Source organism: Oncorhynchus tshawytscha, unplaced genomic scaffold, assembly GCF_018296145.1.
Source record: "Oncorhynchus tshawytscha isolate Ot180627B unplaced genomic scaffold, Otsh_v2.0 Un_contig_2357_pilon_pilon, whole genome shotgun sequence".
Classification (NCBI taxonomy): Eukaryota; Metazoa; Chordata; class Actinopteri; order Salmoniformes; family Salmonidae; genus Oncorhynchus; species Oncorhynchus tshawytscha.
In genome coordinates this window covers 185,172-199,408 of record NW_024609757.1, presented here as the reverse complement: position 1 = coordinate 199,408, position 14,237 = coordinate 185,172, and the positions used below count along the sequence as shown (strand labels likewise).

General features: G+C 46.6%; 1 protein-coding gene across 1 annotated transcript in view; it reads left to right on the top strand.

Moving 5' to 3' along the window:
- Nucleotides 1-96: 96 nt before the first annotated feature.
- Nucleotides 97-14,237, top strand: part of LOC112222238 (coiled-coil domain-containing protein 85A-like) — a 39,843-nt gene continuing 25,702 nt past the window's right edge. Inside the window, exons 1-3 of the mRNA XM_042317640.1 lie at nucleotides 97-934; nucleotides 2,098-2,392; nucleotides 2,440-3,270. Of these exons, the coding sequence (XP_042173574.1) occupies nucleotides 698-934; nucleotides 2,098-2,392; nucleotides 2,440-3,270 (1,363 nt within the window). The 5' untranslated portion in view covers nucleotides 97-697. The remainder of the gene's footprint in view (nucleotides 935-2,097; nucleotides 2,393-2,439; nucleotides 3,271-14,237) is intronic.

Sequence of the window (14,237 nt, the reverse complement as noted above, 5' to 3'; positions counted from 1 at the left end):
GAGATACAAGCACGCACACGAGGATCATGGGAAATGATGTCCTGAATGTATTATATGCCCATAAAAAAAGATGACGAAATGCTGTAGCCCATGGCTTTTGATCTGTAGATGGCGCTGGGTACCAAAGCATACCCATCAGCCCCGCATCATTTGATGGAGACACTTGGATGGAGAGAGAGAGAGAGAGAGAGAGAGAGAGAGGTGGTTCTGCTAGTCACTGCAGTCACGCTCTCTCCCTCTATTCACGCGCAGTGCACTTGCCTGGCGATGCTACAGCGGTTCCTCCTCCCTTATGTATTGGACTGTACAGCTACAAGAGGCGGGAGATGCGCATCAGCAACCCGCTACCCGCCGAAGCTCCCTTCACTTCAGGACGGAAGAGACTAAATGTGGATGCATTCAGGTGCAAACTTGCATGAACTAAAAAATTGTCCATGCCGGGGTTTCGGGATGTTAGATAGCTGCACGTAGCCTTTTCTAGGGCTATATTTCACTGTTGGACGAGGGATTCGGCGGCGTCCTCAGCTGTTGCATTTGGGGGCTGAAGTGTCAGGCAACTATGCGATTTGATTTCGAACGGTAATTCCGGATCAGTTTGACTTGTGCGGCTGATGCGAGCAGAGGTTGACTGTCAGTGCCCTCTGAGTTGTATTTCAAGCCTGTTGTCGCCGGTATTCCCGACAACGGAACCGTAGGGATGGAAAAAGCTAGTCAGCCACAGCTTTCGCTGTCCATAACAAAGAGTGAAAGTCCAGCGGAGGACATCTCAAATATACAGGACGAGGACCTTCTCAAGTGGACCAAAGAGGATTTGGTGCGGCGGCTCCGGCGGTCTGAAACCGATAAAATGAGCGTGATACTGGACCACAGCAATCTGATCCGCGAGGTCAATCGCAGCCTCCAGCTACACTTGAACGAAATAAGAGGGCTGAAGGTGAGGAATGGGCGCGCACGGCATTTCTAAAAAGATGAGATCATAGTTAACGGCGGGGAGGCCGCACTGGCGCACCTGAGCGCGCACAGCATGAGAGGGTGTTCGGGGTTGAGTTTGCGCGTTCTTTAAAGGCGCCGCTGTTCACATGATGAAATGGAGGCAGGATGTATATAAGTTCATTTCATTTGACAAGATCTCTCTCCCTCTCCCTGTGCATGTATCTGTGAGCGTGCATGAGCCTACTTGTGTGTGCATCCTTCATCTTCCATCAGAAAGCATAGTGAGAGGGCATCTGGGCTGAATGTCAAGCATCATCATTCTTCTCTCTTTCTCACTCACTCACCTGTTGTCTTTAGTCTCCATCTCCTTTGCAAGAGCTTTGGTGTGTAGGCCTGTGGCACAAGCTTGATGCTTTGCTCTTGGAATATCATCAACAAAATTCTACTAGGCTACAAGAGTAAAGCTATTTAACCCAGAATACTCATTAAACTCCCCAAATATATGACTTCTCTCTCCCAAATCATATTTGGTGCAGTGTAACTAGCAATAATAATCCTGGCATAATCTTATTATTTCTCCAAGCTTACATAAACTTGATTTAACATCCTACTCCGATACTCTGGGATTCATTAAAATGAGATAGGAGCGACTGAGATGAAGCACATGGGGATGGAGGAAGGATCCGTGGCTGCTTCAGAGAGCAGGCCCAAAAGGCCCAGCCCGAAGCACCATGGTACCTAATTAAACTACACGTGCTGGAGGGTCTGAGGTGTATGTTATTATGGATAATTAGGGGAGGTGGAGAACTTTGGGCAAATATGCCGTCATGTTGCAAATGAGAGAGAGAGCGGTATGCTCTGGCCTGGTGCTTTGCTTGCCCTCCCTCCCTGGCTCCCTCTCTCAGCTCACTCACGGCCTATTTGCCCTCTACCACTCTTACATCCAACATTTTCACATCCATATTTATGTGATACAGAGGTTTATGAGCAGCTGATTTTCATTTTTATTTGACTCTGTCTTTGATTGACATGATATTAAAGTGAGGTTTCCTCGAATAAGAGATTTCTACCCCAGTAGGACCTAGATAAGAGGGAATGAATAAAATAGCACTAATGAACACTTCTCACCTCCCTTTCTCCACTCATCTCGTCTCCTCTCCTCAGGACATCAACCAGAAACTGCAGGAGGACAACCGGGAGCTGAGGGACCTGTGTTGCTTCCTGGATGACGACCGTCAGAAGGGCAAGCGGGTGTCCAGGGAGTGGCAGCGACTGGGGCGCTACAGCGCCTCCATCATGAGGAAGGAGGTGACGTTGTACCTTCAGAAGCTCAAGGAGCTGGAGTTGCGGCAGGACGAGGTGGTCCGGGAGAACCTGGATCTCAAAGAACTCTGTTTGTTACTCGACGAGGAGAAAGGTGGAGGAGGAGGAGGAGGAGGTGGTGGAGGGGTGGGGGTTGGTGGTGTAGGAGGAGGAGGGGGGGAGGTTGTGTGGTGGGGGTGGCAGGAGGGTGTAGGAATTCTATCGATAGCCAGAGTAGTTTGTTGCTGGTCCCCGGGACAGGGTTGTTAATGAGGGACGTGGGGGATGGGAGTAGTACGTCTAGCGCGGGGAGCGCCGACAGCTCCGATCACCCCCACCACAAGCAGCTCCACCTGGTTACACACGCCGGTAGCCTCGGGGGCGGTGGAACTGGGAGCCCGGAGCATCTCCAAAAGCCCCGGGCTGGCAGTGTGAGTGGAGAACGTGAGATCCCCTCCAGCCCTGAACCTCCTCACCCCCAGGGCAGGCACCGTAGCACCAGCCTGGAGTATCCCTACGCCATGCCCCAACTCTGCCGGCCCCGCTGCGGCTCCATCTCGGTGCCCGACCACACCCATAGCGCCCGTTCCATGCGGGGGCTCAGCCCTGAGAAGTACGGCCGCAACGTGGGACGCCGGAGCCCCGAGTCCCAGCACCCATCCACCAAGCACCACCACCTCCACGGCTCCGACCTGCTTCTCTCCCAGAAACAGCAGCACCTCCTGGGGTCGGGTCAGGGCGGCAGCGCCGGGGAGCTCTACCAGAGGCACCACAGGGGGAGCATCGGGGGCGGTAGCTGCTGTGGAAGCCCCGAGCCCAGACAGGCACATCTAGGGTTGGGGACGCCAGAGCACCAGCACCATGAGAAGGGCTGTGTGATGTCGGCCGGGGGCAGTCCAGAGACTCACAGGCACCAGTATAGTGGGAGTCCAGACCACATGAAGTTCGGCAGCCCTGGGAGAGAGGTACAGAAGAGACCGGCCACCGCTGAAGAGCTGTCACCGCATCACAGGAGCATCTACAACGGCATGAACGGTAGGTGTTATAAGACTGGTATAAGACTGTTATAAGGCGAGTATAAGAATACAGGGGTTAATTGAGATTTCAAAGAAGTACTCATTCATATACAAACAGTACACACACGCACAGATACACACACACACACACACACACACACACACACACACACACACACACACACACAGAGACAGACAGACAGACAGACAGACAGACAGACAGACAGGCAGGCAGGCAGGCAGACAGACAGACAGACAGACAGACAGACAGACAGACAGACAGACAGACAGACAGACAGACAGACAGACAGACAGGCAGGCAGGCAGGCAGGCAGACAGACAGACAGACAGACAGACAGACAGACAGACAGACAGACAGACAGACAGACAGACAGACAGACAGACAGACAGACAGACAGACAGACAGACAGACAGACAGACAGACAGACAGACAGACAGACTACAGTCCCCCCAAACACATACCAGGGAAGTACTGTAATCTGAAATTCAGGAAGTAAACTGAAATTCCAATTAAATAATTGAATAAAGGGCATTTATTTTCAATGACTTTTCAATAAATGAAAAACTAGAAAGATATATATTTCACAAGGTTTTACATTTCTGAATTTTAAATTGAAATCACTTCCTGAATTGACTGGTTTCAATTTAAATGGATTCAACCCTGACACATACAGACCCTTATATGTTGACTGTACAAAACATTAAGAACACCTGCTCTTTCCGTTACATACAGTAGACTGACCAGGTGAATCCAGTTGAATGCTATGATCCCTTATTGATGTCACTTGTTATATCCACTTTACCAGTGGATTCATCAGTGTAGATGAAGGAGAGGAGACAGGTTAAATAAAGTTTGTTAAACCTTGAAACAACTGAGACATGAATTGTGTACTGTATGTGTGTCATTCAGAGGATGAATGGGAAACACAAAATATTTAAATGCATTTGAACAGGGTACGGTAAAAGATGCCAGACACACCGGTTTGTGTCAAGAACTGCAACGCTGCATCCTAATGGAACACTTTCAATACCTTGTAGAGTCCATCGCCTGACAAATTGAGACTGTTCTGTTTGCAAAGGGGACCCCCTTTGCAGACACAATGTTACAAAGGTGTTCCTAATGTTTATTATACTCAGTGTACATTTCACATCACATATACCTCTGTAGACAGTCAATACCAAAGACATCTACATTTTTCATTAGCTTTGTGGCACATAAAAGTAATAAAAAAAAAAAAAGTTTGCTCAGAGAAATAGAGACAGAGAACAAGAAAGAGATTGAGCGATGTAGGGAACTGATGTAATTAAATGAGAAAAACTGACAAGAACTCCCCGTTGCCCGTGATTAGAATCCATTAGATGTGTTTCACCATATCTCTGGAGGTATTGGATGGGAACTGAAGGGTGCTGGGAATAGAGGCTTGATAAGAACGAGGTTGAATGAAGCTTGGATGTTTCTAATGGAATCCAAGGCGGCTCCAAATCAACTGCACTTAAAGTGCACACTGAGGTGCAGGGTATAGTGTAGTAAGACGTTCTCCTAATAAGTCATTCCTCTAACTTCCCCTCCCACCTCCTTTGCCGCCTCCACTTCAACCGTTCCACTAACATACTTCCTCGTTCTTCCAAATCTGCGGGGGGGGGTTCCACCCATCTCGTTGGGAGAGCCGCAGGTCTTAGGGTGTCAGGAAGAGAATATCAAAGTACCCCCTTGGCTGGTGTTTGGATACCCCACAGAGGCTGATGATGGTGATTTCTCTAGCTGAGGTAAAAGTGCTGAGTGGCTCTGCTTGGCGGAGAGAGGAAGGTAGTGATGAAGAGGACAGAGAGGGGTAGCGAGAGAGAGAGAAAGGGGAGAGAGAGAAGCCACAGGACATTTTCCACAAGGTGAAATATTTGCCTTACTTTGCAATATAGAGCAAAACATATAGAACCGTAGCATACATATTATCTACATTTTAGTACAACTAACCACTGTACCCAGAATAGGCTAATAGCTAGTAGTAGTTTCCTACAAATTTGACCTTACTTTGCAATATTTAAAAAACAAAAAATATATTTAACCTTTATTTAACCAGGTAGGCAAGTTGAGAACAAGTTCTCATTTACAATTGCGACCTGGCCACGATAAAGCAAAGCAGTTCGACAGATACAACGACACAGAGTTACACATGGAGTAAAACAAACATACAGTCAATTATACAGTATAAACAAGTCTATATACGATGTGAGCAAATGAGGTGAGAAGGGAGGTAAAGGCAAAAAAAGGCCATGGTAGTGAAGTAAATACAATATAGCAAGTAAAACACTGGAATGGTACATTTGCAGTGGAAGAATGTGCAAAGTAGAGATACAAATAATGGGGTGCAAAGGAGCAAAATAAATAAATAAATAAAATAAATACAGTAGGGAAAGAGGTAGTTGTTTGGCCTAAATTATAGGTGGGCTATGTACAGGTGCAGTAATCTGTGATCTGCTCTGACAGTTGGTGCTTAAAGCTAGTGAGGGAGATAAGTGTTTACCTGTTTCAGAGATTTTTGTAGTTCGTTCCAGTCATTGGCAGCAGAGAACTGGAAGGAGAGGCGGCCAAAGAAAGAATTGGTTTTGGGGGTGACCAGAGAGATATACCTGCTGGAGTGCGTGCTACAGGTGGGTGATGCTATGGTGACCAGCGAGCTGAAATAAGGGGGGACTTTACCTAGCAGGGTCTTGTAGATGACATGGAGCCCGTGGGTTTGGCGACGAGTATGAAGCGAGGGCCAGCCAACGAGGGCGTACAGGTCGCAATGGTGGGTTGTATATGGGGCTTTGGTGACAAAACGGATTGCACTGTGATAGACTGCATCCAATTTGTTGAGTAGTGTATTGGAGGCTATTTTGTAAATTACATCGCCGAAGTCGAGGATTGGCAGGATGGTCAGTTTTACAAGGGTATGTTTGGCAGCATGAGTGAAGGATGCTTTGTTGCGAAATAGGAAGCCAATTCTAGATTTAACTTTGGATTGGAGATGTTTGATGTGGGTCTGGAATGAGAGTTTACAGTCTAACCAGACACCTAAGTATTAGTAGTTGTAGTAGTTGTAGCGGAAGCAGCAGCAGTAGTAGTAGCAGTAGTAGTAGCAGTAGCAGCAGCAGTAGTAGTAGCAGTAGCAGTAGTAGTAGTAGTAGTAGCAGCAGTAGTAGCAGTAGCAGTAGCAGCAGCAGTAGTAGTAGCAGCAGTAGTAGTAGTAGTAGTAGTAGTAGTAATAGCAGCAGTAGTAGTAGCAGTAGCAGTAGTACTAGTAGTAGTAGTAGTAGCAGTAGTAGTAGTTGTAGCGGAAGCAGCAGCAGTAGTAGTAGTAGTAGTAGTAGAAGAAGTAGTAGTAGTAGTAGTAGTAGTAGTAGTAGTAGTAGTAGTAGCAGTAGCAGCAGCAGCAGTACTACTACTACTAGTAGAAGAAGTAGTAGTAGTAGTAGTAGTAGTAGAAGAAGTAGTAGTAGTAGTAGCAGTAGTAGTAGTAGTAGCAGTAGCAGTATTGTACACCCCAGGAGGTTGGTGGCACCTTAATTGTGGAGGACAGGCTCATGGTAATTGTGGGAGCGGTATCAGTGGAATGGTATCAAATACATCAAACACATGGTTTCCATTTAATCCTCTCCGTTCCAGCCATTATTATGAGCTGTCCTCCCATCAGCAGCCTCCACTGTTCTACACATCCTCCACTTACTTTGTAATGTGGAGCAAGAACATATAGTAACCATATTGTCTAGATTAGATTCATATGACTTCCCCAATAGGCATTTTAGGCAGGCTAGCTAATAGTAGTGTAGAATGTTTTCTACTCATTTAGAATCCTCCATGGATTTTGAAGGATTAGGTTTAAAGCACAACTTTGAATTGGATTATGTGTTTGGATAGTATTAGCTGACTGCAGTTGGGCACTCAGTAGTACAGTATGCACTGTGTGTGTGTCTGTGTGTTTCTGTGTGTGTGTGTGTCTGTGTCTTTGTGTGGACAGATGCGGTAGCTGTGTACAGAATATTACCACCACCAGTCTTAGTGACAGCGAGAGTCCGGTCATTTGTCACTGTCTGTCCCCAGGTCATTGTCTGAGGGCCACAGTATAACCACTGACCCGAGGGTCATAGTATACCCACTGACCTGGGGGCCACTGACCTGAGGACCACAGTATACCCACTGACCTGAGGGCTACAGTATACCGACTAACCTGATGACCACAGTATACCCACTAACCTGAGGACCACAGTATACCCACTAACCTGAGGACCACAGTATACCCACTAACCTGAGGACCACAGTATACCCACTAACCTGAGGACCACAGTATACCCACTAACCTGAGGACCACAGTATACCCACTAACCTGAGGACCACAGTATACCCACTAACCTGAGGACCACAGTATACCCACTAACCTGAGGACCACAGTATACCCACTAACCTGAGGACCACAGTATACCCACTAACCTGAGGACCACAGTATACCCACTAACCTGAGGACCACAGTATACCCACTAACCTGAGGACCACAGTATACCCACTAACCTGAGGACCACAGTATACCCACTAACCTGAGGACCACAGTATACCCACTAACCTGAGGACCACAGTATACCCACTAACCTGAGGACCACAGTATACCCACTAACCTGAGGACCACAGTATACCCACTAACCTGAGGACCACAGTATACCCACTAACCTGAGGACCACAGTATACCCACTAACCTGAGGACCACAGTATACCCACTAACCTGAGGACCACAGTATACCCACTAACCTGAGGACCACAGTATACCCACTAACCTGAGGACCACAGTATACCCACTAACCTGAGGACCACAGTATACCCACTAACCTGATGACCACAGTATACCCACTAACCTGAGGACCACAGTATACCCACTAACCTGAGGACCACAGTATACCCACTAACCTGATGACCACAGTATGCCCACTAACCTGAGGACCACAGTATACCCACTAACCTGAGGACCACAGTATACCCACTAACCTGATGACCACAGTATACCCACTAACCTGAGGACCACAGTATACCCACTAACCTGAGGACCACAGTATACCCACTAACCTGAGGACCACAGTATACCCACTAACCTGAGGACCACAGTATACCCACTAACCTGAGGACCACAGTATACCCACTGACCTCAGGGCCACAGTATACCCACTAACCTGAGGACCACAGTATACCCACTGACCTCAGGGACCACAGTATACCCACTAACCTGAGGACCACAGTATACCCACTGACCTCAGGACCACAGTATACCCACTAACCTGAGGACCACAGTATACCCACTGACCTCAGGGCCACAGTATACCCACTAACCTGAGGACCACAGTATACCCACTAACCTGAGGACCACAGTATACCCACTAACCTGAGGACCACAGTATACCCACTAACCTGACCACAGTATACCCACTAACCTGGGACCACAGTATACCCACTAACCTGAGGACCACAGTATACCCACTAACCTGAGGACCACAGTATACCCACTAACCTGAGGACCACAGTATACCCACTAACCTGAGGACCACAGTATACCCACTAACCTGAGGACCACAGTATACCCACTAACCTGAGGACCACAGTATACCCACTAACCTGAGGACCACAGTATACCCACTAACCTGAGGACCACAGTATACCCACTAACCTGAGGACCACAGTATACCCACTAACCTGAGGACCACAGTATACCCACTAACCTGAGGACCACAGTATACCCACTAACCTGAGGACCACAGTATACCCACTAACCTGAGGACCACAGTATACCCACTAACCTGAGGACCACAGTATACCCACTAACCTGAGGACCACAGTATACCCACTAACCTGAGGACCACAGTATACCCACTAACCTGAGGACCACAGTATACCCACTAACCTGAGGACCACAGTATACCCACTAACCTGAGGACCACAGTATACCCACTAACCTGAGGACCACAGTATACCCACTAACCTGAGGACCACAGTATACCCACTAACCTGAGGACCACAGTATACCCACTAACCTGAGGGACCACAGTATACCCACTAACCTGAGGACCACAGTATACCCACTAACCTGAGGACCACAGTATACCCACTAACCTGAGGACCACAGTATACCCACTAACCTGAGGACCACAGTATACCCACTAACCTGAGGACCACAGTATACCCACTAACCTGAGGACCACAGTATACCCACTAACCTGAGGACCACAGTATACCCACTAACCTGAGGACCACAGTATACCCACTAACCTGAGGACCACAGTATACCCACTAACCTGAGGACCCACTAACCTGAGGACCACAGTATACCCACTAACCTGAGGACCACAGTATACCCACTAACCTGAACCACAGTGAGGACCACAGTATACCCACTAACCTGAGGACCACAGTATACCCACTAACCTGAGGACCACAGTATACCCACTAACCTGAGGACCACAGTATACCCACTAACCTGAGGACCACAGTATACCCACTAACCTGAGGACCACAGTATACCCACTAACCTGAGGACCACAGTATACCCACTAACCTGAGGACCACAGTATACCCACTAACCTGAGGACCACAGTATACCCACTAACCTGAGGACCACAGTATACCCACTAACCTGAGGACCACAGTATACCCACTAACCTGAGGACCACAGTATACCCACTAACCTGAGGACCACAGTATACCCACTAACCTGAGGACCACAGTATACCCACTAACCTGAGGACCACAGTATACCCACTAACCTGAGGGACCACAGTATACCCACTAACCTGAGGACCACAGTATACCCACTAACCTGAGGACCACAGTATACCCACTAACCTGAGGACCACAGTATACCCACTAACCTGAGGACCACAGTATACCCACTAACCTGAGGACCACAGTATACCCACTAACCTGATGACCACAGTATACCCACTAACCTGAGGACCACAGTATACCCACTAACCTGAGGACCACAGTATACCCACTAACCAGAGGACCACAGTATACCCACTAACCTGAGGACCACAGTATACCCACTGACCTGAGGACCACAGTATACCCACTAACCTGAGGACCACAGTATACCCACTGACCTCAGGGCCACAGTATACCCACTAACCTGAGGACCACAGTATACCCACTGACCTCAGGGCCACAGTATACCCACTAACCTGAGGACCACAGTATACCCACTAACCTGAGGACCACAGTATACCCACTAACCTGAGGACCACAGTATACCCACTAACCTGAGGACCACAGTGACTCCTATATAATAATGTTTGTTTCTGTCCATCGTTTTCTCACCTCCTGTTCTCTGTACATCATGGAGACTTTACCATAGTCATACAATCAAGAGTTTTGTGTTGCTCCTGAGGGACCGTCATTTTCTGCATGTCACCTCTTCTCTTCATAATGAACAGTAGCCTAGGCTCTATATTCACTCCACATTCAGAAAATGAAATGTATATATATATATATATATATATATATATATATATATATATATATATACGATGGTTACTCTGAAACTCAACCCTGAGGTGGTCTATGACATGTGATCTGGTCAGGACACACTCTGTGCCAGGTTATACGGGCCTGGGAATGAACTATAACTAAGATCTCGTGTGTTTTTACACATGTTGATGTTTATTTATTTATTGAGTCTTGTCATGAGATTTCCCCTTAAATAGGCCAGCTGCAAAGTCAATATTGGCTATATTGTGAAAAGTTATGAAAACAAAAATGTGCTTTTTGGTCGTAATTTTAAGGTTAAGGTTATGCAATAGGGTTAGCAGTGTGGATAAGGTTATGGTTAGGCTTAAAATCAGATTTTATGACTTCATGGCTGTGCCAGTTAGTGACCACTGTGCAGAACTGCCTCTAGAACAATATTCATGACGAATTACATTAACCTGCTGTTTTTACGGTGCTCTTTAAATGCCACTCACAATACTACCTCTGAAAATCTATCTGTAATGGAAGGCTTTCTGAAACACCTTTGTTACAACACTATAAAGGATGGGTTTGAAAAGTCTAGATAGTAACGGCTGGCTTTAGAGATACCAGAGGATTGGGAGCAGTGTTAGAGCCTCATTATGTTCATGTACGTCAGTCTCTTCCCGCTGCCAAAAAACACAGAACAAACCTTTTTGGAGGGTGGAATTAATCATGTGTATGTGTTAATGTGTGTGTGTTCTGTGATGACGTGGTGTCCTCCAGCCTGAGTGTGTGTGTGTGCGGTTTTGTGACGATTGAGTGGTGTACTCCAGCCTGCCTCGTCGCCATGGGATTATCCTCTAAGCGGTTTCCACAACATTATTATTATTATTTTTTTTATAAAGTGTGTGTGTGTGTGTGTGTGTGTACCAGGCCTCCGCTGCCACAATCCACACACTAACGCATGTGTGTGGGCAAACACACACACCCATGTAGACACGCACACACACACGTTACAACAAGCCAACCGGCCATGCAAACAAACGGTGAAAGTCTAACTGCAATCCCATTTAAATTGTGGAATCTGGGCTGGGTGAAATCTCAAATGAAAACACAGCAGGTGTTGACCTAGACAGCTCTTTTAATGCTCTCATCTGTTGTTGCTTATTTTAGGACATTGTCTAAATCACAGCCAGCCGCTGTTGTGTGTGTGTTTGTGTGTGTGTGTGTGTGTGTATATATGTGTGTGTGTGTGTGTGTGTGCATATGTGTGTGTGCATGTGTGTGTGTGTTTACAGTGTCAAAAAAATAAATCCTCACAAAAACAAGCAGGTTCTTACTAGTGCCTATTAAAATGAGATTGATACCCCAACCTTCCTTTATTTGTGTTGTCACAACATTGTCACATGGTAGTGTCATTATAAACAACCTTCTCACAACCAAGGGGTGAATATTATTTATAGATCAGAGCATTGGAATGATAATTCAATTCAGTGATATAGTAGTCGATCATCAACCTGGGTTGTATTTGCTACTCACCAACCAGGCGAAAAATGGGTGAAAAAGGGAGGGACAACCTGAATTTGTCCAATAGGAAGCTTGGTTTTGTTTTCTGTTGAAAAACCTTTTGTTACGGTGTATCCTAATGAATTACGAGCCTGATGTAGCCTACCACCAGACATCTCAGACAGAATGACTTTGCAGTATCACATTCAGTATGTGGATTGACATGCAGCATAGGATAGTGCTGGCGGGGCTTCTCCATCCATTTAAGGACAGATAAGTCTGCGGCTAAATCGTGTTTTCTGCCTTGGTAATCACATGTTCTGGATATTGGCTTAAGCTGCTCAGATGATCAGGAGAGAAAGGCTGTGGGATAAAAGGGTTACAGTGGATGCATCAAAAATAGCACCCTCTTCCCTATATAGTGCCCAATGGGCCCTGAGTAGATGTAGACCTTAAAGTGAAATGCTTACTTACAAGCCCTTTAACCAACAATTCAGTTTTAAGAAAATCCCCCAAAAAGTAAGAGATAAGAATAACAAATAATTAAAGAGCAGCAGTAAATAACAATAGCGGGGCTACATACAGGGTGAACCGGTACAGAGTCAATGTGTCAATGTCCGGGGGCACTGGTGTTGAGGTAATTGAGGTACTTATGTACATGCAGGTAGAGTTATTAAAGTGGCTATGCATAGATAATAACAGAGAGTAGTAGCAGTGTGTGTGTGTGGGGGGTGCAAGTAGTCTGGGTAGCCATTTGATTAGCTGTTCAGGGATCTTATGGCCTGGGGGTAGAAGCTGTTTAGGTCCTAAAGGCTTCTAGACTTGGCGCTTAGGTACCGCTTGCATTGCAGTATCAGAGAGAACAGTCTATGACTAGGGTGGCTGGAGGCTTTGACAATTTTTAGGGCCTTCCTCTGACACCGCCTGGTATAGATGTCCTATTTTATTTCTTTATTTTATTTCACCTTTATTTAACCAGGTAGGCTAGTTGAGAACAAGTTCTCATTTGCAACTGCGACCTGGCCAAGATAAAGCGTAGCAATTCGACACATACAATAACACAGAGTTACACATGGAATAAACAAAAGATACAGTCAATAATACAGTAGAACAAAAGAAAAATGAGTGCAAATGAGGTAAGTTAAGGAAATAAATAGGCCATGGTTTCAAAGTAATTACAATATAGCAATTAAACACTGGAATGGTAGATTGGCAGAAGATGAATGTGCAGGTACGGAGTGTGGTGTCAGGAAAATAACCTCACACTCAACGTCAACAAAACTAAGGAGATGATTGTGGACTTCAGGAAACAGCAGAGGGAACACCCCCCTATCCACATCGATGGAACAGTAGTGGAGAGGGTAGCAAGTTTTAAGTTCCTCGGCATACACATCACAGACAAACTGAATTGGTCCACTCACACAGACAGTATCGTGAAGAAGGCGCAGCAGCGCCTCTTCAACCTCAGGAGGCTGAAGAAATTCGGCTTGTCACCAAAAGCACTCACAAACTTCTACAGATGCACAATCGAGAGCATCCTGGCGGGCTGTATCACCGCCTGGTACGGCAACTGCTCCGCCCTCAACCGTAAGGCTCTCCAGAGGGTAGTGAGGTCTGCACAACGCATCACCGGGGGCAAACTACCTGCCCTCCAGGACACCTACACCACCCGATGTTACAGGAAGGCCATAAAGATCATCAAGGACATCAACCACCCGAGCCACTGCCTGTTCACCCCGCTATCATCCAGAAGGCGAGGTCAGTACAGGTGCATCAAAGCTGGGACCGAGAGACTGAAAAACAGCTTCTATCTCAAGGCCATCAGACTGTTAAACAGCCACCACTAACATTGAGTGGCTGCTGCCAACACACTGACACTGACACTGACTCAACTCCAGCCACTTTAATAATGGGAATTGATGGGAAATTATGTAAATATATCACTAGCCACTTTAAACAATGCTACCTTATATAATGTTACTTACCCTACATTA